At 36.8% G+C, this 25,785-nt stretch overlaps 1 protein-coding gene across 2 annotated transcripts in view; it reads left to right on the top strand.

Annotated features, from left to right (window-relative positions):
* LOC124605351 (casein kinase I) overlaps window positions 1-20,141 on the top strand; it is a 101,825-nt gene extending 81,684 nt beyond the window's left edge. The window contains exons 5-8 of one of the 2 annotated variants that reach the window (XM_047136973.1): window positions 7,421-7,499; window positions 7,668-7,742; window positions 10,169-10,397; window positions 19,667-20,141. In XM_047136973.1, the coding sequence (XP_046992929.1) occupies window positions 7,421-7,499; window positions 7,668-7,742; window positions 10,169-10,397; window positions 19,667-19,677 (394 nt within the window). In that variant the 3' untranslated portion in view covers window positions 19,678-20,141. Of the gene's footprint in view, window positions 1-7,420; window positions 7,500-7,667; window positions 7,743-10,168; window positions 11,278-19,666 lie in introns of those variants that run through there. The other variant, XM_047136972.1, reaches the window with a different exon arrangement.
* The last annotated feature ends 5,644 nt before the right edge of the window (window positions 20,142-25,785 follow it).

Below are 25,785 nucleotides of genomic sequence, written 5' to 3'. Positions count from 1 at the left end.
ATCTATTTATTCTGCTGTGTCTCGTTGGGATTGTATTACAGGCTTTTCTGAAGCTCACCTTATCGGGGTGGCCTTTAGATTCTTGTAGGGGGGAATGCAACTTGGTTTTCTGTTTTATTGTAATTTTTTTATTTTTCACGATGCTTGTTGGTACATCATTAATACAAGAGTGCTGATGACATTGCTATTTAGCACCATCAGCCATGAATAGAGATCGGAAAAATTCGCGTTTTGCGATTAATGCAAAATAGATGCAAATTATTCCTCAAAATGCGAAAATGTGAAATTATCTAATAGACACTATTTCGTAGCGAACTGTATTTATATGGACTATTTAATCAGAGATAGTTTGAAATAGCTTTATTTTCTGCATATAAATATCGAAAATGTAACCAATTTTCAGTTCCTGGTATTGTACATCTGGTGAAGCCCAGCCTGCAAAATAAAAAAGTGTACGAACACAATGATGTATCAGTGTGCACAGTGATCCGGCACCATGCAGATTGTGGACAGTTCAATGGTCTAATGAAGATACACATCACATAATGCAGCATAATAGTGCTCGGCTGTGGGACCTATCATTTTTACAACAAAGAAACATGCTAGTTTGTGTGTCAGTCGAAGCTCAAAAGATGGTATAATGTGGCAAATTAGGTGGAGGATGTTTTGAGCTGTGGTCGCACCAACAATATTCTGCTAACTGCAACAAGCAGTTGTGCGGTAGCCATCTCTGAATGCCTTGTGTTACGTGTTGCTTCTGGTTTTCTTTATGTATTTTGAAAAAAGTGAAGCGACTAATGTTGGTCTATCATGGATTTCGGTTACCACCCGTACAACAACGGAACAGATCAGAGATCCCTGTAACAATGTGTCAGTTGTGCTGCTGCTGCCATGCTAAACGGAGGCGGAGCTTGTTTCCCGGCACCTCTCTCCTCTCCTCTCCTCTCTCCTGTATGGCTGTCGGAATTCTAGTTTGTATACACTCACAGCTATCTGCCACTATAGCCCATAGTGGCTGCACTCTGCCCTATAGTGACTGGAAAACGAAATGTGTGATGTTTTTCGACTGCACCGAAACCCTTCTCCTAATGTAAAAATCGAGTTACTGTACATTCGGTTCCACTTCTATGCTAAATGTGTTGTCAGTTCAGTTTGTAGCATCCTCAAACATGGGTCGCACAGCTATGAATGCCCATGGGAGGTTGAAATTAATTGTCTGCAAAAATTTGTAATCATCAGTTGGTTGGGGGGAAAACAAGTATGTCCAGAAATACCTTAATTCGGCGATGCGCTCAGTTCGCTGCCAGGAAAATGCTGGTGCCTTTCAACAGAGCAATCATTCTTGAAGGCTTAAGTACAGCAAAACCAAGAAAACAAAGGCCATTGTGGGACAAAAATTGTTGAAGTTTTTGCAGAAGAAAACAATTGAGTCGAAAAGTTCCCAATCAGTACTTTAACAGTAAATTTCAAAGAAGTAGGGCTTCATTCATCTTCAGTCATAAAGTATTTTGTTCTTATATGATATATTAATGGGCCAGTCATGCATCAAGTACTTCAGCAGTTGCCCATGCGATTTTCTTACGAGGAACAGTGGCTAGGTTTGTATGAAACCAGTTACTAATTTTTCTGATCGGGCTGCTTATCTGTAATGGAGCAAAACATAATTATTTAATTGGATGGATAAAACATATACTCACCAAATGGTGGCAGAGCACACCCATAAGGTGGTTGTAATTGGCAAGTTTTTGGAGCCCGTGTCCCCTTCAGGAAGAGGGGTGAAGGAAAAGGGCTGGAGAGGTCTAGGAAAAGGGGTAGATTTTGAGAAAGTCACCCAGAACCATGAGTCAGGGGAGACAGCATATGGAATGAGAAGGAAAGACTGATTGTTGGGGACTGTATTGGATGAGATTTGAAAACCTGAGAGCTTAAAGGTGGAAGACAGTAAGTCTCATCCCATACAGCAAGTCTCCCGTGGCCTGCAGTTCTGGCTGACTTTCCCAAAGTCTACCCCTTTTTGGAAAACCTCTCCAGTCCTTTTCCTTAACCCCTCTTCCTTCTACCAGGAGGAGGAGCCACTGGCTCCAAAAGCTTGCCAACTACAACAGACTTTTATGTGTGTGTTCTGCTGCCACTTGGTGAGTAGATTTTTTTATCTATCCAATGAAAGAATTTTGTCAAAAATTGATAGTTTTGGTTCTTATAATATATAAACTTAACATGTGGAGAGAGAGAGAAGCATGGTGATAAATATCTGAAAATGTTTGTGATGTATACCTAAGTCTTCTCAGACACCAGTCTGAAAACCTTGGCCTGCTAAATAACACAAAAATATTTTCATTTACACTGAATTTGAAAAGTCGCCCGCTATTCTTTCATTATTTTCAGGAGGGAAGTTTGCCAGCCAAGTAATGTTATTGTTAAATCTGTATAAACTTGTGAACTCTCTCTTCAGTATTTCTGTAGGCTATGTATATCTTTTTTTGCTGGCCAAGCAGTGTAAATTCTGTTTTTTTTTCTTTTTTTTTTCTTTTTTTTTTAAGTAAAAACTAAATTTTAACCTCAACGTAATTTGGTCAGCTCGAAGTATGCTACAGAGCTTACTTCAAAAAAGGTAGAATCTTCTCCGCCTGTGAGGAACTACTGGAGTTTTATTCATACGAAATCTAAGAATGTTGCTCTTGTTGAGCAACTTTCCCCACCCTTCTACTCAAGCTGAGAACATTCGCTGGTGAAGTATATTCTCAGACTCGCTTCATTCATGTGAACTTGAGAATGTTCTCAGAAATTCGAAACCCAAAGTACATCCATTTTATTCATACACCCCAATGTCTCTTCTGAAGTTTCTCAAACACAAAGCTCCCTGCAACTGCAGCTGCAACGAAGGTCAGTGAATTTATTTGATTGCATTGCATAAACTACTCCATCTTGTAATGCTACGGTTACACAGTATTTGGCCTAAAACACTTAGAATTGTTTTGGATGACTTTGACATCCAGTAGCATTCCACAAATCATTCACTTTTGTATTGTTTTGAGATGGGCTATGTTAGTACTATGTGTTCTCCATTTTCATCAAGGTTCTGAAGAACGTATTTAACATCACTTGTAGTGCACAAATTTACATCTATAGCCTCAGTAGTCAGTATCATCTTCAGCAGTCATGTCATCTCCTTACTCCATTGAACTACAAATTTTAAAATGCTTTCATAAATTTGTTTCCACTATCAGTTAACATTGTTTGATTATGAATTATATGAATTTTATCTGTCATTGTGTCTAGGTAGTTGTTCCGTAGATACGTGCCCCAGAAAATCTTCCGTTCTGTAGATACATGCCCCAGAAAATCTCCAACATGCTAGTGTGTTGGACTATCTGTGGAGTTTACTATTAATCCAATCAGCCCCCCCCCCCCCAAAAAAAAGACTTCATAGCTTGACCGTACGTTCAGTATTGATTCATATATATTCTATTCATGCAATATTAATTTTATTTCTGCAACTAATTCTTGCTGAAAGTATTTCTTATATTCTGGTAGGTGTCCTTCAGCTGATTACATTTGTACCATAATACGAAATGTTTATATTGTTCAGTGTTTCAATTTAAGTGGGGTTCACCAACATCAGTGGTGTAATGGAATGTATGAAACACTTAACAAATATTATGAAATGTCTTAGACAAACAATCTTTCTTTGTGATTCTGCAAATTTAAAGCTTTCTTTCTTCTTGTCTCATTTGCTTCGCAAGAGCATGATATTCTTCACCAGGTTGTTTGCCTGTATGACTTGTATGAACTCCTCCTCTAATTTTAACAACTGTAGATGAAAAACTGAAGTGGGATCACTAACAACAGTGGATTGTTTATGAGTGGCCTACCGTCATCTAAGCCGCTTGATGTCAGCATCGAAAAAGATCTTACTGTGTTTGACTATTACTGACCTCAGAGTCCGTACTTTGTCCACAGTTTGGCAGAGGAAGGGAGAGGAGAAAGCATCAACAAATGCAGAGTATGTTAAATGGGCAGTGTCAGTAGTGTAACTTCCAAGGCCTTTTGCATACAAAGCATTTTTGTGTTGCATTTGTTGCACTGTAAAGTAAGTATAACCATGCACAAACTGAAGCTCTGCAGTGTTGTACTAGACATGGGCTTACTGTAGGTGCATGCCCTTCCTTACCATCGACCTTTGCACTGTCTGACCTCACCAGTTACAGGGAAACTAAACAGTTTGGTGTAGATTGTGAACCACAGTGCAGCTAGACATTTTCATATTAACCAGTCATTGCCAGAGACAAACAAACCATGTCAAAAAAAAATCTTTAAACCAGTTGAGGAATCAACCCCAGACCTCCCAATTTGTAATGTGGCTTTCATTCAGAGGCTCACAAACACATCTGCATACAATATTAATAAATTATTGGACATAAACTGTAGTGAACCACAGGAAGAAAAACTGATTACATAAATGCTAATTGAGAAGGAAACAAGGAAAATGTGGTGGTAGTCTTAGTCATTCATTAATTAGTTATCAATAATAAATGACAAATACTCCATGTATTGGCTGATAATTTATTCAAGAATAATTTTTAAAAGTATCCATTTATTTGAATAATTATTTACATACAAACTTATTCAAACAGTTCAAATTTCTGCGAGCCACTACTAGAAGTTACAACAGTGCTTCCTGAAAATGTCTCACCTTGTGCATTCTATTTCCTCCGTTTTCTCGACTAGTCAACTGTCATTTCTATAAAAGTTTCTGGAAATAGATGGATCTGATGCGGAGATCAATAATTGGATGTAAATTGAATGGCACAAAGATTCTGGAATCAGCATTATTGTATGTGACATCTTGGACAGGCACCAGTATGATCCATAGTTATTACAAACCTTCTAATTTTAGCAAGAGTAACTCCCTTCCTTTTGCTATTACACAGGTATCAGGAAAGGATATCGTGCTTTGTGACTCTTTGTGCTCCAAAAGGCTTATAGATTAGTTAGTTCCTCTGTGTTTTGTCAGTGAATCTGCAATAAACTATGAAAAATAAAGTAAGGGAAATTCAATTCTGATTTATACCTATTGTTGCAGATGAACCTGGAAATATACCAGTAGCAGGAACATAGTGTTAACGCTCAACAGGTGTTCATCCACCTTCTCTGTCAGTACAACACCAAATTATCACCCTTGTCATTTGTCTTCAGTGCTGTCCAGACAACATCCAGAAGCTAGGACCTAATGTTGAGACATCTATGTTTCTCATTTAATGCTGCAAGAAGTTGTATTTGTAATTACTTACTTAAAAATTATATTCCGTAAACACTTTAACGTGAAAGCTAAATAAAAACAGCAAACATTTCATTTGGAACATCCTTTCCTTAAATTATCTGAAATTCATTCTTGTCTGTAATCCACACCATCCCTAGAATCACTGGCTACGTCATCCAAAATATCAAGCTCACTTCTCTTAAAATCGCTAGGTAACTCGAGCAGTTCTATTCTTAATGCCTCACCACCTTGATGAATGAGCCCAACCTTCAGAAACACTCACCTGCAAAGACACAAATGAAGTACATGCATTTCCAGCTGCTTAAACTGCAGTCTCTGTGGAGAATCCAGGCAAGTGGTACCTACAAGTAGATGTAAAGAAATGAAGGGGAACATAGAGAAAGTGCACCAATAAAATTATAGTTGACAGACAGTCAAGCTAACAGTGCTTCCAATTTTATGGTCTAGGTCCCAATGTGCAAAATTGTTTGCTTCATTTATTTCACTTTTATACATTCTATAAACTGAAATTCTTGCCCATTTAAAACACCAGTTCGATATTGAGAACCAGTAGTTCAGTGCTTGCAAATGAAATTATGTTGGCTGAGTTGTTTAAGTGTTCCCAGTGCAGTTATTTCCTAATCAAACTTATCTTAATGTTATATATCTAAAAACAAAGATGATGTGACTTACCAAATGAAAGTGCTGGCAGGTCGACAGACACACAAACATACACACAAAATTCAAGCTTTCGCAGCAAACTGTTGCCTCATCAGGAAAGAAGGAAGGGGAGGGAAAGACGAAAGGATGTGGGTTTTAAGGGAGAGGGTAAGGAGTCATTCCAATCCCGGGAGCGGAAAGACTTACCTTAGGGGGGAAAAAAGGACGGGTATACACGCGCGTGTCTGTATATGTGTGGATGGGTATGTGTGTATGTGCGAGTGTATACCCGTCCTTTTTTCCCCCTAAGGTAAGTCTTTCCGCTCCCAGGATTGGAATGACTCCTTACCCTCTCCCTTAAAACCCACATCCTTTAGTGTTTCCCTCCCCTTCCTTCTTTCCTGATGAGGCAACAGTTTGTGGCGAAAGCTTGAATTTTGTGTGTATGTTTGTGTTTGTTTGTGTGTCTGTCGACCTGCCAGCACTTTCATTTGGTAAGTCACATCATCTTTGTTTTTAGATATATTTTTCCTACGTGGAATGTTTCCCTCTATTATAACCTTATCTTAATGTTAGTTATTTCTGCCTTAGACCTTTGGAATGTTGTTGAAGTTTTTGCCATATTGTGGCATGTAATTTCTGCAGTTCTTGTTTTATGGAGGAGGAATTGACATTTGAAAATACTGCTTCAAATTCTAAAGCTGCTTTTCATGCAGTTGAAGTAGGATGGTGGAACCAATACTCTTTTCTAGGTCTTCTTTCTTGTGCAGTTAATGAGGCCTAAAGTGAAAGTCAGCACTGTAACTGTATATGTATAACACATATATGTATAACCTATTGTCTTAAAATATGTATTTCTTTATCTTAGGTAATTCTGTTAATGTTCTGTCCTTATGTTTTATGTGTAGGTGTCGTGTGTGTGTGTGTGTGTGTGTGTGTGTGTGTGTGTGTGACTGTTATCCCCCCTGCCTTAGTATAGTATGATGGGATCTTGTATTTGATTACAAATGGCATCAGCACAATGTCCTAAATATGTTGTCAGCCGTGGTCAGAACTGTGTTCTGTGTAGTTGTGAGTGTATTGTGTTGGAGCAAAGTGACTTAATGGCATGGCCAAATTGTTGGTACTCATTGGGTGCTTCTGTAAAAAGGAAGCCAAAATGTCTGGTGTTTCAAAAGGCACCATGTCTAAGATTTATGCCATATAGAGGGATAGTGGAAAAACATTATCCACTAGGTCACAATGTGGATGAAAGTGTGTGTTGAGTGATCATGACGGTTCCTCTCCTTTGCTAGTTTTGGTCCTAAATCGCATACAATTATTTTTCTTCTCGCAGCTAAAAAAATTGTTATAAATAATTATTTTTCATAAATTACTTCTACTTTACCATATAAAGCAATTGTAATATGTGTAATGAAATTAAAGTGTAATAAATTGTATAAATTTGGACTTAATATTTTGTTAGTAATTGTAACATGCATTTGTTTCCTTTGTTTTCAGTCGTAGGGATGATATGGAATCTCTGGGGTACGTGCTCATGTACTTCAACCGTGGCAGTTTACCCTGGCAAGGTCTTAAGGTTAATATCAAAATCATTTCTTCAGTAGACTTGAGAATTCAATATTCTTAGGTTGCCACTGACTTATTTTGAAATATCTACTCTCACACTCTTGTTACATTTCTACTCGTATTTGAGGATTGTGTAAATAATGCTGTATGTCATATAACGAGCCTCTTTAATTTTCAGGCTGCAACAAAAAAACAGAAATATGAGAAGATAAGTGAAAAGAAGATGTCAACACCTGTTGAGGTTTTGTGTAAAGTAAGTACTAAATGTAAATTAATAGATTTTGAAACACACCTGTAATTCAGTAGTATCATCACTCATATTTGTAACAGATTCATGTTTCATAAGGTCTCACAAATGTAATTCATTGATGTGGATATTTCCTATTATGTAAAATGTACATTGAAAATTTGAGAAGTTACTTTATCGCAGACTTGGACTCCAACCCGGGTACTTGTGTGTCATGGGCAATGTGTTACCAATTAAACTAAAAGTAAACCTTAACGCTTTTACTCAAGCGTTCAACTTGCTGGTAGTTCTCTTCATACCTTGCAAACCAGCTCCATGGTATTTAGAATAATTGATAACATCTTGAACCTTTTTGATGATGCAGTGAATGGGACATACCCATGTATTCTTTGTTGGGTGGTCTGCAGCTTCTATATATTTGGTAATGGACTTCTTGTTGTACATAGTGTGCTGCACCTCAGAACTACTTATTTGCCATACCATTTTTAGGACATATAGCTCATAATCAGTTGCGTGTGGTACAGAGAATGAGCAAAGAAGTGTGTGCACATTGGTGTTGGTAACACAAGAAAATATGTATACACTTAAGTACAAACTGATTATTTACATACCGTGAACATCTGCAACAATCAATGTGTCTGTCAACTACAAAATCTTTGATAGTTAAAAACAGTCTACATAAATTCTTAGCTTTTAATATATTTACTTCTGCATAGTATTTGTACAAACAAGACATTCAGTGTACATAATTAATGGATGCCACAGATGTAGTGAGGTATGACCTAACAGGTAATAATGGCCTGTACTACGAGACACTTCACCCTTTTTTCATGTTTCCTTGTGCTGTGTCAGCTACTGTGGAAGTCAGCACCAACACAAACAAGAAAGGAGAGAGGCAGCAATGGCCGGTGGCAGGATCCAAAATGATCTGTATATTAAACTTTCTAATTAATAGGACACTTTATTTCTAAAAATAAGAGAAACATAACTTAATGTTATGTAGTGGCTTGAGTTGCTTTTTGCACCTCCTACGTGCAATTTCTTTACCCACTATTACTATGTGCAGAACGCAGTGTAAGTATCATCTTCCTATTACTCAGTATTGAGGCTCTCAAGGTCTGTGGTCAAACTGGAGCCGATCAGTCATGAGCGCCTGGTTAAATCAGCATTGACAGGGGGCACTGAACTCTCTTCCTGGAGGTGTGGCGATGCTCACTCTGCCCATTGGCCATCAGGTCAGCGCCTTCTTGATGCAGTTTCGTGGCGCTGCACTGCTTGTTGTGCAGCCGATGCATTATGTCTGCACACCATGCTGTGACAGTATTGTCAAAGATGGTCAGGAAGTGTGCCATTTAATGTTTTGCAGTTACACCATGTTCACATGATGATTTTGTGTACCACAGACGTAAGACAGATAATGGACCCTATGTGGGCCATGTTGACATTATTACAGAAAGGATATTATTAGAATTTAAATAATCATGGGATTCTGTTTTTCCTTTTTCTTTCTTTTTTGCTTTTCCTTTCTTTTTTTTCCGTTCTTTATTTTTGCCTTTGCATTTTTTTTTTTTTTTTTCTTTTGCCTTTCCTTTTGCCTTTGCCTTTTTCTATTTTTTGCCTCTCCTTTTTCTTTTCTTTTTCTTGCCTTTCCTTTCTTTTTTGCCTTTCCTTTATTTTTTTATTTTTTTGCCTTTCCTTTTTTTCTTTTCTTTGCCTTTCCTTTTTTTGCCTTTCCTTTTTTTCTTTTTTTTGCCTTTCCTTTCTTTTTTTTGCCTTTCCTTTCTTTTTTTTGCCTTTCCTTTCTTTTTTTTGCCTTTCCTTTCTTTTTTTTGCCTTTCCTTTCTTTTTTTTGCCTTTCCTTTCTTTTTTTTGCCTTTCCTTTCTTTTTTTTGCCTTTCCTTTCTTTTTTTTTTCCTCCTTTAGATCTACATCATTTTTTATCATATAGATTTTGTATTGAGACACAAATCACTGGTTGTAGATGTGCACACAGTACAGCTCATAGCTTAAGAGATGTATGGTATCAATCTACATACACAGTTGATAATGCGATGCCTGTGAATAACAGGTGTCTCGGTCTGTATCCTATTCTATTGCATAGAAAAATGTGCAACCTCTATTTAGCAAATTTGGTGAATGAGTCTCTATTGTGAATGATTACTGAAAAATGTATTTTAGTGCCACATGTAATTCACATATTGTGTAACTTGTATTCTATCTGTGCCTGTAGAAAACTTGTATCTAAAAAGCAATGTTGTTGGTATAGGAATGAAATTACAATTTTATTAAATGTGAAAGAATGATTGTATTTTGTTAGAACTTGACCGCTCTAAAGTTGCAAATTATTAAATCCCCTCAATGCACAATATTTGTGTTTTAATGTTGTCTTAATTTATGCAAATATAACTCACAGCGTACTTGTTTCCATGCAGGGTTTCCCAGCTGAATTTGCCATGTACCTCAACTACTGCCGTGGACTGAGATTTGAGGAAAGCCCTGATTACATGTATCTGCGGCAACTTTTCCGTATCTTGTTTCGCACATTGAACCACCAGTATGACTACACGTTTGACTGGACAATGCTGAAGCAGAAGTCTGTACCACCATCAGGTGCCGGTCCATTGGCTGCAGGTGGAACCACAGCAGGCGTAGCCACGCCAGGTGAGAGGTCGGCCAAGGAGCGTGGTGACCGGACGTGAAGTGTGTGTCTCCCTCTGTCCTTGATGATGTTGAATCTGCGCTTGATCAACACACAGCTGTGTCCTTTGTATTATTTAGAAATGTCAAAACACTGTTTGTAATTGTTTATTAAAAATTTGAAGACGTGGGCACTTTTAAAATTTTTATTTCGGTATTTCTTCAATGATTCTACTTATTGAGAAACATGAAAGTGAATTCCTCTACTCAAAAGATAGGAAGTAAAAGACAGTGTAATTGCGGAAAACTGAAGCAATATTTCTTTTTTTGCTTCAGTGCAGTTTGAGAAGCATTTTTCGTGTAAGCTACATAAAATAATCTTAAAGGCACTGTTTCCTTTTTTTTCTTTTTTATTCGATTCACACAGTGTGTTTGATGTTTGTGAGAGAAATAGCCTAAGTTTGTTTTAAATGCAGCAGGCAATCACTTGTTCTCAACTCTGTTTTGTATTCTGTCTTACACATAAATAAAATTGAGAAAGTTGTCTAGCCACATGGTTTATGGTTGAATGTAGTTTCTAATAAATTGCCTGTCTTCTGTTGATTGTTCAGTGTTTTTAATATATTATCATATGTAAATAAGTACACATACATGTTCGTGAAGATATATTTTTTCTGTTCCTGTACATAATGTTAATATTATGGTAGATACTTATGTATATTAACTTGACGCAAGCGAGAATCGTGTGGAACAAATAATTTTTCGTATGTGGAGAAACACACACTCTGTGGTTTCTTTAACATTTCAAACACTTGAAAAGATAGCGTTTTTGTATTTCGTGATCATTAATTTGCCAAGGCTGCATTTTAATGCTGCAAACTGGAATAAAAATAAATGAAGAATATAGTGGCAAATTTTTGAAGAATATGATCATTTCCTGAGTGCATCCTATCCTTTCAAGGAAACTTGTGTGGATTGACTGTCAATTTTGGGAAAAAAAGCAGTCATGCAGATGCATAGATTTTCTGTTAAGTGAAAACAGAAAATTTTATTGCATCGGTAGTGATACATATCTTTGAGAAGACAGCTACAACACATGCCAAAGCTTAGAGAATTGTCTACTGGACATTTATTGAAGTGCCTTCTCTTTGAAAAAATTATATATTACCTACTCATCAAATCTCTTACTTTGAGATGTTCATTTCTTATTTTGAATACCAAATAACCTTTGTTTTTAACAACACAGGCAAAAGTGTGTACTGAATAAATGGTACTGTTGGTTCACAAAACATTGATCAATTTCTTCCTGACGGAAACCGCAGCTGTGCTAAATCCGAAGAAAGACATCTTCCGAATAGTTGTATTTTAAAATTGTGTTTTATTAAGCACTACTAATTTAGGTGTAGCTCATTTTCAAATGCTTCAAAAACACATGTGGCTACATCGTCCTCGTCAATTAAAAATTGTGCCATGTATCATTAAGTACTGTTCGGTCTTAAAGGTGCCTGATCTAAACTATGACGGATGGAACTGAAATTGCAGCAACCGTTAATTTACAAATTACAAATTACACAAAATAAGATATATGTTTCAAAGTTTTGCTGTCCTTCAAAATAGTCACCAGCATTGTGTATGACCCGTTGCATGTGCCACGGAAGTTATAAGATACCCTTAGCAGTGAAAGTTACAATGATAGTGGTGTGATCTACTGCGTGATGAATCTTTGTAACAGTTCTGAAATGAATGGCTTGAAATGCTTCCTTCAGGTTAGGTATGAAGTTTGCAGCTGAAGGGGATTGTGGTGGGTGGTACAACACTTTCCACCACCACCAAGTGAACAAATATCACAACTTGTGCTTATGCTCCTGAGCATTGTCTTGCAAAATGGTGAGTGGGTCCTGCAGAAAGTGATACTGCAAGATTGTTCAGCTTTTGCAACATGACCTGTGACCAGCTGCCAAAAAGAAGTGGTGACACTTTCTGCAGGACCTGCCCACTGCAGGACAGTGCTCAGGCCCATATGGCACAAGTTGTGACTGATTCGTTCTGTCAGTAAGGCTGAAAATTGCTGTATTTCTCACCACATTTCTCCGCATTGAAGCCCTTGTGACTTCAGCTTTATTCATAAATTGCAGGAAACATTTCTTGGCATTCACTTCAGAACTGGTAGATATTCGTTGGGTGGTAGTCGACTAAACTCAAACTATCAACACAACTGGCTCTGTTAAAGGTATCTGAAGACTTCTAAATTGCTGATAATGTGTTATACACAATGCTGGTGGCCACTTTGAAGGACAGTAAAACTTTTAAATGTGAATCTATTTTGTTTATGCTGTAAATAAATAGTTGTCACTATTAAAGCTCTACCCCTCGTAAAATACATGGAATGATAGTGGTCACAAGAACTAAAGTCTTATTGCACAATTACACCACTAGTAACACTGAGAAAACAAACCTTGGAGTTAGTGTTTGAGTGAGTGTGTGTGTGTGTGTGTGTGTGTGTGTGTGTGTGTGTGTGTGTGTGTGAGAGAGAGAGAGAGAGAGAGAGAGAGAGAGAGAGAGAGAGAGAGAGACACAATAGCTACTGTCAACTACTACTACCCTATCTGTTTTATATTTTAGAACATGCATTTTGATGGCTGTGCTATGCATAATAATGCATGGTATGTGATTTTTAATTTACAGCGATGATGATATGATGATGATGATCACGATATTTAAAAATGAGCTAAGCTCGAAAATAGTAGTGCTTAGTAAAGTGCAATTTTAAAATACAGCCTGGTGCAATGATGGCTTTGTTCACAAGTGTTGGTGTTTAGTAACAGGTTATTGTTTGCATGTTAATTTAGGAAGATGCAGGTTATGGTAAACTGCTAAAAAAAGAAATTGATAAATGCAGTATTAAATTATATCTTAACCTCTTTGTTCAGTGGATTAGGACAGTGTTACTGATGGTTCATTATTTTTTTACTGATATGAATACAGTGCAGAGCAGAATATAATGAGAATATGTGTGTGGACCATATTAGTAACACAAAAGAAACGCATGGTATGATATGTTTGAAAGAATACTAGAATGCAGTTTCTTCTATTGTAATTACTTGTGGACATTTTGTAATTATTGGTGCAATATGGTTTGCTGTTATAGTCCCCAAATACAACTGTGATTATTTTGTTATGCTTTTGCATTATAATTCCTTCTGAGTGATACTTATTTTCTATACCTGTGCCAGTGAAACATTACACTTGACAGCTCGCATTACATAGTTAGGCTGGCTTTACTGCAGTAACAATGTTGCAACAGCAGACTCTATACACATAGCAGACAATATGTATTTCTGTTCCATCTGTAAGCTATTAAGCAGTATCAGTGTATATAAGAACCAGTTTTTGAAACAATGACAGCAAATAAACAGCTGCATAACAAAGCACATGCTTTTGATAGCATAGCAAAAGGAATACCAAAAAAATAACTGGATGATGACCAGTATCTTGAAAGTAGTGTGTACGTGGTGGACAAAATAATAGAGATTATAAGTTCTCACTCTAGGTTTCATAATTACAAGGATGCAATAAACAACAAATACTTGCAGTTTTTCACATGCCATTTTGTGGATACAGTAGCACTATTCCATACCACTCCCTATCGTCACTGTTGTTGAATCATTGCCAAGAGAGTCGCATCCTCACCAAGACAAACCATTAGCTATTCATGGTCACTGACGACACCTTCGGTTGTTTGTGCTGCTCGAATAAGTTTTTTGATGTACCTGATCTTTTTTCTCCACAAGACAGCATTCAGTCGCAAGAGCTCCCACACAACAGCGTCTCCACCTCTGTTGTTGTAAAGGACTTGTTATTGTTCCTTGTGTATGTGATTGTGTCGCTCCATACTAACTTGATGGGGTTAAAATGGGAGTGATACAGTTTCAGCCTCAATACAGTATGTTGCTGCTGCTTGGCGATTTCGTCTACTACATATGTGGACATCATAGGCTTATTTTCTTTAAGAAGGCGGTATAACAGAAGCTCCTTTGTACTGACATCTGCAGCAATATTTTGCACCTGCAACCACTGCACCATAACATCTTTGCGATTGTTTATGATTGGGGCTGAAAGATGGAGCACAAATCGTGTGGGGTCCATATCTTCATTAATCACCTGTCTTTTTGGACCAAAAAACTAAGTGCATCAGGAACAAAACCACTGAGAGAACCTGCATGGACCACAAATAATCTAGTTTATCTTCCCATCTGATTATGAATGCTATGGCTTGGAGTCTCATCTGTTGAGCATATACTGACGGCTTCAGCAGCATTTCTTCTAGTCATATTGTTGAATGAATGTCTTTGACCTCAATTTTGTGCAAGAATATGTGCCGTTTCTAAAAGGACTTCACATCTGTCTAGTGCTTTCTAACAGAAACCCACCTTTGCAGCACAGTTTTTAGATGTTTTCCCATCCATGAAAAGTTCACTTTCTCTTAATGGTACTAGCAACTGGGCTACAGTGGGATACTCCTTCCTGCTGTAATAAGCATAAATATGCCTGTGAATTACATCAGTCTGGAAAGGATATAAATCGGTTACATGGTAAGGCTGCTTTCATTCTTTCCATGAGTAACTAAAAATAAATTATCTGATCCAGAAGTCAGAATCATTAAGACTCATGCATACGTTTTGCAATAACATTCACTTACTACTGTTCTTGCACTAATTCCATGAGTTTTTGGTGTTTTTTATACTACTTTATCAGTGGGAACTGATTGCTGCCCATGGATACTTAATTATTCTTTCTCCTTCTCTTAAAACTCCAGAGAGCTTCTTAGCAACTCCTGGCTGTCTAGTGGCACATCTCAATGCAAAGGATTGTCACTAGGTGAATGAACTCTTTTTGTGTGTCATTCCATGTATCAGAATTTTACAAATCACAGTACAGCACAAGCACAAGCACAGCACAGCACAGCACAGTACAATGCAGGTACACGGTAGAAACCAGCCACAAAGCATGTTATGTTCACACAATACCAAACCAGGAACGCGGGAGCTTCGATGTCATCACTGAAAGTGATTACTGCACTGGGATTGGTTCATGCCACATGCCTAACGTCTCGTGCTTTTTATTCTTCACTTGATAAACTGTTGCACAGCCAACTTGAAAAGCGGACGTCATGTGCAAAGTTTCAGAGGCCTGGATATATTGAAAAATTGAAGGAAAAATGAAATAAGGTACTTCTTATAGTGAGAATTTACTCATTGTAACCATGGCAAATTGTATAAAACTAAAACGTAATGATGAAGTAACCAGAAACTCTCTCTCTCTCTCTCTCTCTCTCTCTCTCTCTCTCTCTCTCTCTCTCTCTCTCTCTCTCTGCTTGTACTTTAGAGTGGGTTAATATGAAGCTCTTTTTGTATTTTCTTTGACATTGTACATTTATGGAATAATACGTACAATAAGAAAAGGCAACCACTCATATAGTTGACTGATGTGTGGCACATAGAAGCACATAACAGGAAATAATATTTGTACTAGCATATGAGTTCTTTCTCTAGCGAAACTACATACATTCCCCGCAAATGAGACGACGACAAAGACACCCAAATGCATACACGTTGGCTGGACGAGTTGAAAACTGACATTGCATGGGGGATTGGGGGGGGGGGGGGGTGTTATGTTAAATTAGGCTGTTGTTAACAGATATAGGAGCATTTATTGTAGTTCAGTTCTTATTTTAAGGACATAGTTGAGGCTGTTTTTGGGAAATGAAATAAAGGTTTTGGTTGCTATCTGGAACTCCATTTAAATGTCAGTGTTATGTATGTACTGTGAAATGATTTAAACCTGGGTATGCAGGGGCAAAGAACAGATCTAGAACAAATGAGCTAATAAGTTAGTCCTTCTTTCTGTAAAAGTGCAATTTGCATCTACTTACTTTCAGTCTAGTTGGCTGTGCTGCAGTCTAATGCACTACTGTGTGCTTAGTGTAATTAAAAAATAAGCAGCTTATAGAATTTACTATAACTCTATACTTCGAATTGATGTGTTGCTGTGGATGGAAAACGATTAAGAAACCAGCCTCAATCAACATAACACTGCTGTCTGCTTGGCGAGAAAAGTTATTTGTTAAAATGAGAAATTCATATTCTGTATTCATATTCCTCGTGATAGTTCTTCCTGATCAGCAAAATTTCTTGTGCATTTTTTAAAATGCATGTTGTTTCATATTTTGGGCTGTGGTGGATTTTCTCATTGACTTCATTGTTTCATTTATTACATTTCTAAGAAGTGTAACGACAAAACGAGAGAAACTGTGTAAATTCTGTTATACCAATTAAAATGCTGTAATTTTACTAGACTCACTGTTCCTAACACCTCAGTTTTTGTATGCATTGGTTTTTACAGAGCAAAATATGATGGTAACAGTAAGAAGTTATGGTCCATCTTTACCATTAGTAATGAACTTCATCTGCTGTTACTATGTTATCAAACAGGTGAAATGAATCAATGAATGAATAAAGAAAAAACAATAATACATTTCAGTTGTGCTTTTCCAGGATCTCCTAAAATGAAAAATGGTGCCTCATAATTTCGAAATCAAAGACTACATGGTGCATAATTAGAGACAAGATGTGCATCTTTATGCATAACAAACTCCCCTTTTTAATTATTTCCTGCAGTGAGTTTTCTTCCTCAACAAATGGTCGTAGGTAAAACACTTAGATAAGTTACTTACAGCACTCTGATTATCTAGTACGTCAGGAATGGCCCTGCCACCAGATGTTCTGGCACTAGAAGCACTGAACACAAATTTGGTTATAGATCATTTGAGGCTCAATCTCCACACTTTAGTTCGTATATTCCACCAGTTTCTGACTTCAGAGAAAACTGTACATCTATTATGAAGCTGAATGTCCCAAAGCATTCACACACTAGCACGTCCTTACATTTTATTTTTGTTGTGTAAAGAAAGTGATGTATTGGGCAAATTTTTCCATAGAAAAATGGGAAATCGAATTGTATGTAGCCTAGAGGAATGCCAGAAATTATTTCATCGAAATTGTAAGATGGTCACTGGTTGTTACATGTGCTGAGGAATGACTTATTACAGAATGTCGCCGGTACTTTTTTTATAAAATAACTTTCAGTGTCATGAGTGATTGACCACTACACTACTGAAGATACACTACCATACAGTCGTACTTCAAAAATGATTTGTTCAGCATATTTATATTGTTAAAATGTTGTTAGGCCTCATGAGTATCCCCCCCCCCACCCACCTTCCCACATTTTTCCCTAAAAAAGGTTTTGAAGGCAACTTTTTGCTGCGGCATTTCGTCAGTAATTTTTAGAAACTTTGACACAGTATTAGAAAATATATCTGCAAGTGTATCTTGTTGTTCTTAATTTGCATTAAGTACTGAAGGATCTAAAATAAAACAGCAGTAGAACAAACATTAATTAAATTGTAGCTACTTACAGCTTTTATCTTAAATGATAAGCTACTTTCTTTTTTCTGCCTGCTATTTTAGTTAGGCTCAAACTATATTCTATTGTTCTACCAAGTCTAGTCTCTTCAGTACTTTATTTACACTAAAAGTAATTAGAGAGGCTGACAGAAACGGGCAGGTATTTATTCTTTGTGAATAAATGTTTGTCAGAATCATTGTAACTATTTGATGTATCAGTTACAAATAATGTGGCTTCAGTGAAATTATTGTAGATGACTAAGCATCAGAGCACTGAATGATCCAGTTTTATAAATATATAAACACCAATTTTATCTAGTTCCCTGCTTTACTATATTCACGCACTGAAAAGCACAACACGTCGTGGCAGCAATACTTCGCTGAGGAGAAAATGAAGAAATAGTTTCTGCAGCAACTTAGGTTGAAGAATTAGTAAGGAGCATATCATCAGAAGAGAATCATTATAGCATTAATTCTCATTTGAGTTTCTAAAAATAATGTTCAGTATAAAGTAACTTCCTTTCAACTCAAGTTGATGACGTGGAGCAATAAAGCAGTTACACAAGGAAAAGGAAAGGAATTGACCATGGCTTACCTCATACAATCGTCACAACAGCTGCCTTAAAGTGATCTGAAAAAAATTAATTGGAATAATCAGATAAGAATATGAAGTGTGCTGCTCCCAAATGTCTAATATCTTGACTGACATCACCTCACTTAGCTTCAGAGACTGAAAGACAGGTACTTGAATAATTTTTCCCAGGGGTACTCAAAGTTAAAATAATAACTATGTACTTTGCCTCAGTATCAGTATTAGAAGTAGATGCAAGAAAGGTACAAACTATTGTGCTGGTACTCATATAACACTCACGAATGGCCTTTTAAAACAAGTAGTTAAAATGTTTTACAGAAGGTAAATATGATTTGGCTGAATGCACCTAAAGTATGTTCTGCTTATCACTTGTTAAAAATACATTATGCATGAATCATATACTTTACACTAGAATGCTGATAGCAAATTTGTCCACTCTTGAATATAGCAGTGTACACCATTAACAGTCTAAATAATAGGAAATGAGTATGAGCTATTAATGAAGAATAAATTATTTCTTTAGATTAGGTACAGTTGGGGTGTAACTATGCTTTCTTGTGGTGTGTCTGAGTCATTTAACTCTTCTCCATTACTCAGTTTTGTTGTGGGAGACACTTTGTAATACTGAATAGTGTGTGCTGTGGAGGTATCTTACCTGTGTGCCCAGTAGTAGTCAAAAGTTACAATTTTTCACATTGCATTATAGGGAATGAGTTAACCCTCCATATTTGATTCTCTAATGAAATATGAGACTCTGTGCTCACATACACTGGAAGAAGAGTAACAGAAACTAGCAGTGACCAATACTTAAGTTACATTTGGTGATCGGAACCTTTGATGGTTTAGCATATTTGGTGTATAATTGCAGCTAATTTTTGGGGCATATCTGTGAGTATTAATTTGTACCCATTGCCTCTGTGCAGTTGTCTTTTTGGGGAGCAAATTGTGTAAAGCTCAATAAAGAGCAGCTCTGTTATGTTGGACTACAAAACAGCAGAAAGTTTGTCATATTGAAGTTGCAGAACTTTTCAAACTCGGAGATGTTTTTAATTTGAGATTGAGTGACCATTTATTTAACAATTTCAGAAGTGTATTGCCACAGTTGTGCCTTTGCCACCTTTCAGTTCATTTGTGAAATACTTTGCACCTCTATTATTAAGTTGTGAAGCATGATTATATTTGCATTTTTTGCTAGACAATTAAGCTTTTAGCTGAAATTTTGTTAAATTTTCCAGGTGGTCGCTAACAACAACAAAAGGTATTGGCAGAGGAATGATTTTTCAAGAAGCAGGCTTCAAGCTAGTGCCACCTAAATGCATCATTCTTGGTCCATATTGTTGGATGAGGGCATTTGTTTGTGTCACAGAGAAAGTCCTGAGAAGTGATTTTGGAACAGAAGTAAAAGCTTACAGGGAAAAGAAGTAGACAGTTGTGAAGTTGACTGGTAGATGTGTGAATGTGTGTACAGTTTCTTTCTGTCCTGGGCCGTTTTTAAAAGTGTATGGAAAGGGAACGGTGCAGAGATATATGATAATCGCTAAAGCTTATGTGTAAATTTTAGTTAGGTAGGTCAGAAAATTGAAAGGATTTTACACGATGCTGAATACATCAGTTCCTCATCAAACAGAAAACAAAGAAACAAAAAAAAAAAAAAAATTATACAAGCAGTGAATATGAAACAAAAAGAACACACTTATCTGTGTTAGTTGTGATAACTTCCACTGCCTTATGGCATTAGGGATCAAATTTTATCTGAATGCAAGTATTGAAATGGCTGCTGTGTGATTGTTGCAGTAGTCAGTAGATTAGTATTTATATGTGCTTTATATGTATGGAAATATCTTTTTTTATACCAGAGATTTTTGTTCATCATATTGTAATTCCACTATTCAACTGACAAAAACTTTCATATTGAAAAAATATCAGAATTGCGTTGGATTGACAGGCTTCTTAAGATTTTGTTCATAGTTAATTTTCCTAAGAAATGCATATTTCCATCTAACAAACTTTTTGAGGGCAAACTGCTCAGAATAGTTTATGCATTCAGTGCATAATATTTGTTATTAACTTTTTCTGAAGTCAATTGAGATAATATGTTTTCATAGAAATGGATGTCAACCATTCGTCTCCTTGGAGAGAAATATTTGTCAGATCCATACCGAGGAACCAATATCGAAATCTAATATGGTATAAAATACTTAAAAATAGCTTATGTGAAGTATGTTAGTACTATAGCAAGTTGTCAATGTGTAAGACTTTTAGTAGGATGTTTTTTAACGCTGGAACATAATTTTTTACTTGTTTTGTCAGTTTTGTACTGATAATTTCCTTAATGGTTCAATCTGTTCTGCTTTGCATAAACTTACATTTACTTAGTAAGAAGTGGCAATTACATTAATAGTTTGTAGTTGTATGTCATATTTTAAATTCTGTTAAGGCTCAGTAATATGATTTTGTTTATATTTCGTAGTGTTTTACACCATCGAACGTTATTCATTCGAAAGTAGTCGTTAAGTGTAGAACTGGACAACAGGAGTTTTGGTTGTGCACACTGTGTGTGTGTGTGTGTGTGTGTGTGTGTGTGTGTGTGTGTGTTTTATAGATAGAGAGAGAGGAAGGAGGGAAGGGAAGGGCGGGAGGGGGGGGGGGGCAGGGGGGGAGGTGTAATGGTACATGTATGTGCCATTGTGTCAGTTGTGCTGGTAAAAAAAAAAGATTGTGACATGACTTGAATTTTCCTCTAGGAAAAGACAGATCCAAGGCCACTTATCAATAGATGAAGCTGTGAGGTGATTAATGAACATGGAAAAAGGATTACATTGTTGGAAGAAAGAATTGTCATTTCGAAGTTCCTGTTACTAACACATCTAAACGTGGCAGCGTGTTCAAAGGAATGGTAGGTACAGAGAAACATGTAGGCAGGTAACAAAGAAATGTTTGTGGTCAAAAGAACTGACTCATTAGAAACCACACACATAGTATATCTGTTCTGTTATCACTATTTTGTGCTAACTGTGCAAATGGATGTATCACATAGTTAGCATTAAGCTGTGATAAAAATTGATATAATTTACGTATATCAATTTAAATATCCTTCATTTGTTCCCATGTTGAAAGTGAGTATCCCATGGAGGCAAGTCCTTGTCATCCACCCTGCCAAAAATGTATGCAGAATGCCTATAACTACTAAATGCTTTAACTATTGCTGTTCTACATGTTTCAAGGGCATGCTAATTGAGTCTGGTAGTTCACTTCATGTTCCCCTTAATCAACTTCTGTTCCTTGTTTTCTTCTTACCAGAGATTAAAAACACACATATGCAGAAGCAGTGTTTCCATGATCTCCCTGTGCAGTGTGTTTAAATGTATGGTCTATCTACATGACAATGTTTGTTAAAATAAGCTGTCGTCTGTTCTTTTATACTGGTATGCTAATTCTGTCACAGCATCATCTGTTAGATGAGACTAGGTCCACTTAATTTTCCTGTAATTTTATTTTTAGCTAGCAATTTTAATTAAGATCACTGTATTTTATGGCATATTTTGAAACTGATAGTGGCTGTTGTAGTGCATTTGTAAAATGACACTTATGTGCCTGCAATGTAAGTATAATGCAGGGCTCTACTGAGTTAATTTTTATGCCTTTCATATACTGACATGTGTAGTTTATTTTTTGCTGGTATTACCAAATCTCATGTTACATACTGTTACTAATGTGATGTTTAACATCAGTCTTTATTTACAATTTGGTAATCGTAAAGTGATACTACTGTCAGTCTCGTGGGACGTTAACTTTCATAGTGCTTCGCATAATAACTTACCAATATTGCTGTTGTTGGTTTTTTTTTTATATTATACAAGCTGGTTACATTTGGTGATCGGTGTATGACATCTCCATAGTGTACACTTTGTAAAAATTGTATGTTCTAAAATTATTTATTATTACACCTATGTCTTCTCATACTTCCCTGTTTGTTTAGTTTATGTTCTTTGCCGTAAACAGCGAGATGACTTTAATTTCAGTATAATTCTTCATGTGATACTTACCTGAATGTTGAAAAGTGATTTTTCTGTTGATAAAAGCACACATGTTGCCAGTAAATATAATTACTATGTAAAAAGTTCTATTCATCTCTCATATGTTTGTATAATGCAATCATTGTGTATGTGGAACATGTTAACGACAAAGACAATGTTCTTCAGCTGTTTCAGTTAAATTGCTTTTGGAACTTAGCTGCAGGTTACGATTTTTGTTTTGAATGTGGCAAAAGTCTCAATAAAATGTTTGTCGTAATCTGGAGATTTAGTTGTCATACTTCCAGAAAATTAACTGTATTCATACCCTTAGAAAAATGTCTTTAATTTATTTTTCAATACCAATAAAATGATGGTAGCAAAATGAAACTAGTCCGTATCTGTTGCTACTGTTTTTCATTTCTTTATTTGTTACATTTAAAAATCTGTGCAGTGTGTTTAATTTACAAGGGGCGCAGTAATTAAATGGCCTCACATTTTGGAGGAATTGGCTTCAAGTTCATGTTCACCCATCCGGATTTAGATTTTCCATCTTTTTTCTAAATTGATTCAGACAGATGTCAGGACGGTTCTTCTGACAAAGGACATGAATGATACCCTTCCCCATACTTACCCTTCCCGAGCCTCTACTCCATCTCTGATGGATTTTGTCATTAACGGGATGGAAAACCGCTATCTTCCTTTATTTTTGTTAGATGTTTCTAAAGGATGACCAGTCCTTCATATATGTCAGATGGTACTCAACTCAGTTATCTTTGTTGATGCACTTCCCCTAAATTATACAGGATTTAGATGCACAAAATTGAGTTAATTACAGCCAGTCTGCAATCATATCCTTTCATTCTTTTAGTGTTGTACAATTATTTTGTCAGACCAACATTATTTTAATGGTAGTTGATCATAGAACATGTGACACTATTAATATTTAGATGGTGTATATATCCTGCAGTTTCATAGAATTAGTACTGTCTATTAATCTACTTGTATCATCTGTTACATTTTAAGCTATCAGTTGTGTTACCAGGCAGTGGCTGCAAATACATATATGTTTTAAACTTTAATTTATATTAGTACTTAGAAATCACAGATTTAACTGACTGCTAATGAAAAAACTTATCAAGAGAAAAAAATTAACTTCTGCTTCTTCTAGCCTTTAATGAGTGATACACACAGTGGATTGGTAGTCACTGATGTGTCCAACGTTTCTGTGCTCATAAAATTGCATTAGCTCTTTTGAGTGTACCATAACTCCTTTCATTTAACTTCTTGTTGTTGTCATTGTTGTCTGTGGTAGTGGTGTTTTTTGCATGTGTTTTCCTAGTCATTGGGTATCCGATCAAAAATCTTTCTACAGCCATGCATGAATAACCTTCCATTAGATTAGTCAGGAAATATGTAGGGCAAGGGGATATGATAGTGTACACATGAAGACTAGTACTTTGATAATTTATGAAGGCCTGTTTTCAGAATAGAAGGAATTTGCATTATCATCCCTCAAGTTTTAGAGCCCCTGATAATTTCCTAAAGCTATTTAAGTTTGTACCTTTGTTTGCTGTGGTGTATGGGAAGGTGCTGAAGTTGAGTGACTGTAGGATATAAGATGACTTAGACAAAATATATAGTTGATGTGATGAAAGGCGGCTAGCTCTAAGTGTTGAAAAATGAAGTTAATTTGAATGAGTAGGAAAAACAAAATTTTAATGTTCGAATACAGCATTAGTAGTGTCTTGCTTGACAGTTGTGTCATTTGCGTAACATTGTGATGCAATATAAAATAGAATGAGCATGTGAAGATTGTGGTAGGGGAGGTGAATAGTGTACTCTGGTTTATTGGGAGAATTTTATGAAAGTGTGGTTCATTTGTGAAGCGACTGTACATAGGACACTAGTGCAATCTGTTCTTGAGTGCGAGTGTTTCAGATCCACACCAGGTTGGATTAAAGGAAGACATTGAGGCAATCCAGAAGTGGGCTGCTAGATTTGTTATCATTGGGTTTGAACAACATGCAAGTGTTATGGAGATGGTTAGAGAACTCAAATGGGATTCCTTGGAGGAAAGACGACATTCTTTTTGAGGAACACTGTTGAGAAAATTTACAGAACCTGCATTTGAAGCTGACTGCAGGATGATTCTACGCCCACCAATATACATTTCGCATTAGGACCATGAAGATAAGATATGAGAGGGCTCGTATGGAGATATACAGTCAGTCAGTTTTCCCTCACTTTATATGCATGCGGAACAGGAAAGGAAATGCACTGTCCATATGGTGGCTTGAAGAGTGTGTATGTGGATGTAGATGTAATGTAGATTTAGATGGTTGGGGCATACATTGAGAAAGCCAGACAGAGCAGTCTAGAAGGAGGCATTGGAGTGGAATCTCATATGAATGAGGAAGAAATGGATGCCTTGAGTTACAAGGAAGGGGAAGCGAGGCGGGTTGGCTTGTTCTCGTGGAGACTCATAGTCCACATAGGGGCCAGAAGAATTGAGTCAGTAAGTCAGTCTGTTGTCATATCCAGTTGCTCCACACAACATGTTTCCAGGAGCTGTAGAGGTACAGATCTTGAGAATCACTGCTTCACGTAACAACCTTTCGCAAGGTGTTAATCTGACGACCACAAGCAAAAGTGAGACTCATGGCTGAATACCACAGAATGCCACTGACTGCTCCAGCTGATTCTGGCTCTATGCCACACAGGTGTTGTGGCAATGGCAAACAAAGCACAGTAACTTGAGATCTCAATTGTAGTGCCAATAATCTGTCATCAACAGTTGGTGCTGATTCTCAGCTTGTAACATATGCCCTGATTTCAGCTGTTGCCATCCATCTAGTCATCAGAGCTAGTTGAACTATGCGATGATTATCTCCTGTAGTCCTGGAGGGACCTGTGGCCACTCTTCTTGCTACACTGTGTCCGAAGTCCATCTCGTCACCACTCATTTTGCACTCGTTACATTACCGCCAACCAAGTGTGCGATCTGTTGGCATATTGCTTCCATGCCCCTCCTGCCTCTGATTTGATCTTCCCCAAAATTGGAAAAGATGGCAATAATCTCCACATGCACGCCCTCCTGGTATGCTGCGTAATAATATCCATATAAAAAGTTCCACTAACATTAGACACCTAATAGCCACCACATAATCACACAATTCTTCATATACAGGAAGAGTTGCTTTCTGTAATGAACATAAGGTTGCATTAGGATGAAATTTTAGTCAGCATACTGCACAGGCCTGGAAATCCTGGTGCTTCAGTCTGGTAGCATATAGTGAGGGCATCCATGGTGTAACACTTTACATTTTCACAAGAGTATT

Source organism: Schistocerca americana, chromosome 3 (assembly GCF_021461395.2).
Source record: "Schistocerca americana isolate TAMUIC-IGC-003095 chromosome 3, iqSchAmer2.1, whole genome shotgun sequence".
Classification (NCBI taxonomy): Eukaryota; Metazoa; Arthropoda; class Insecta; order Orthoptera; family Acrididae; genus Schistocerca; species Schistocerca americana.
The sequence above is the reverse complement of the archived record's forward strand: the minus strand, read 5'-3'. Positions and strand labels throughout refer to the sequence as shown.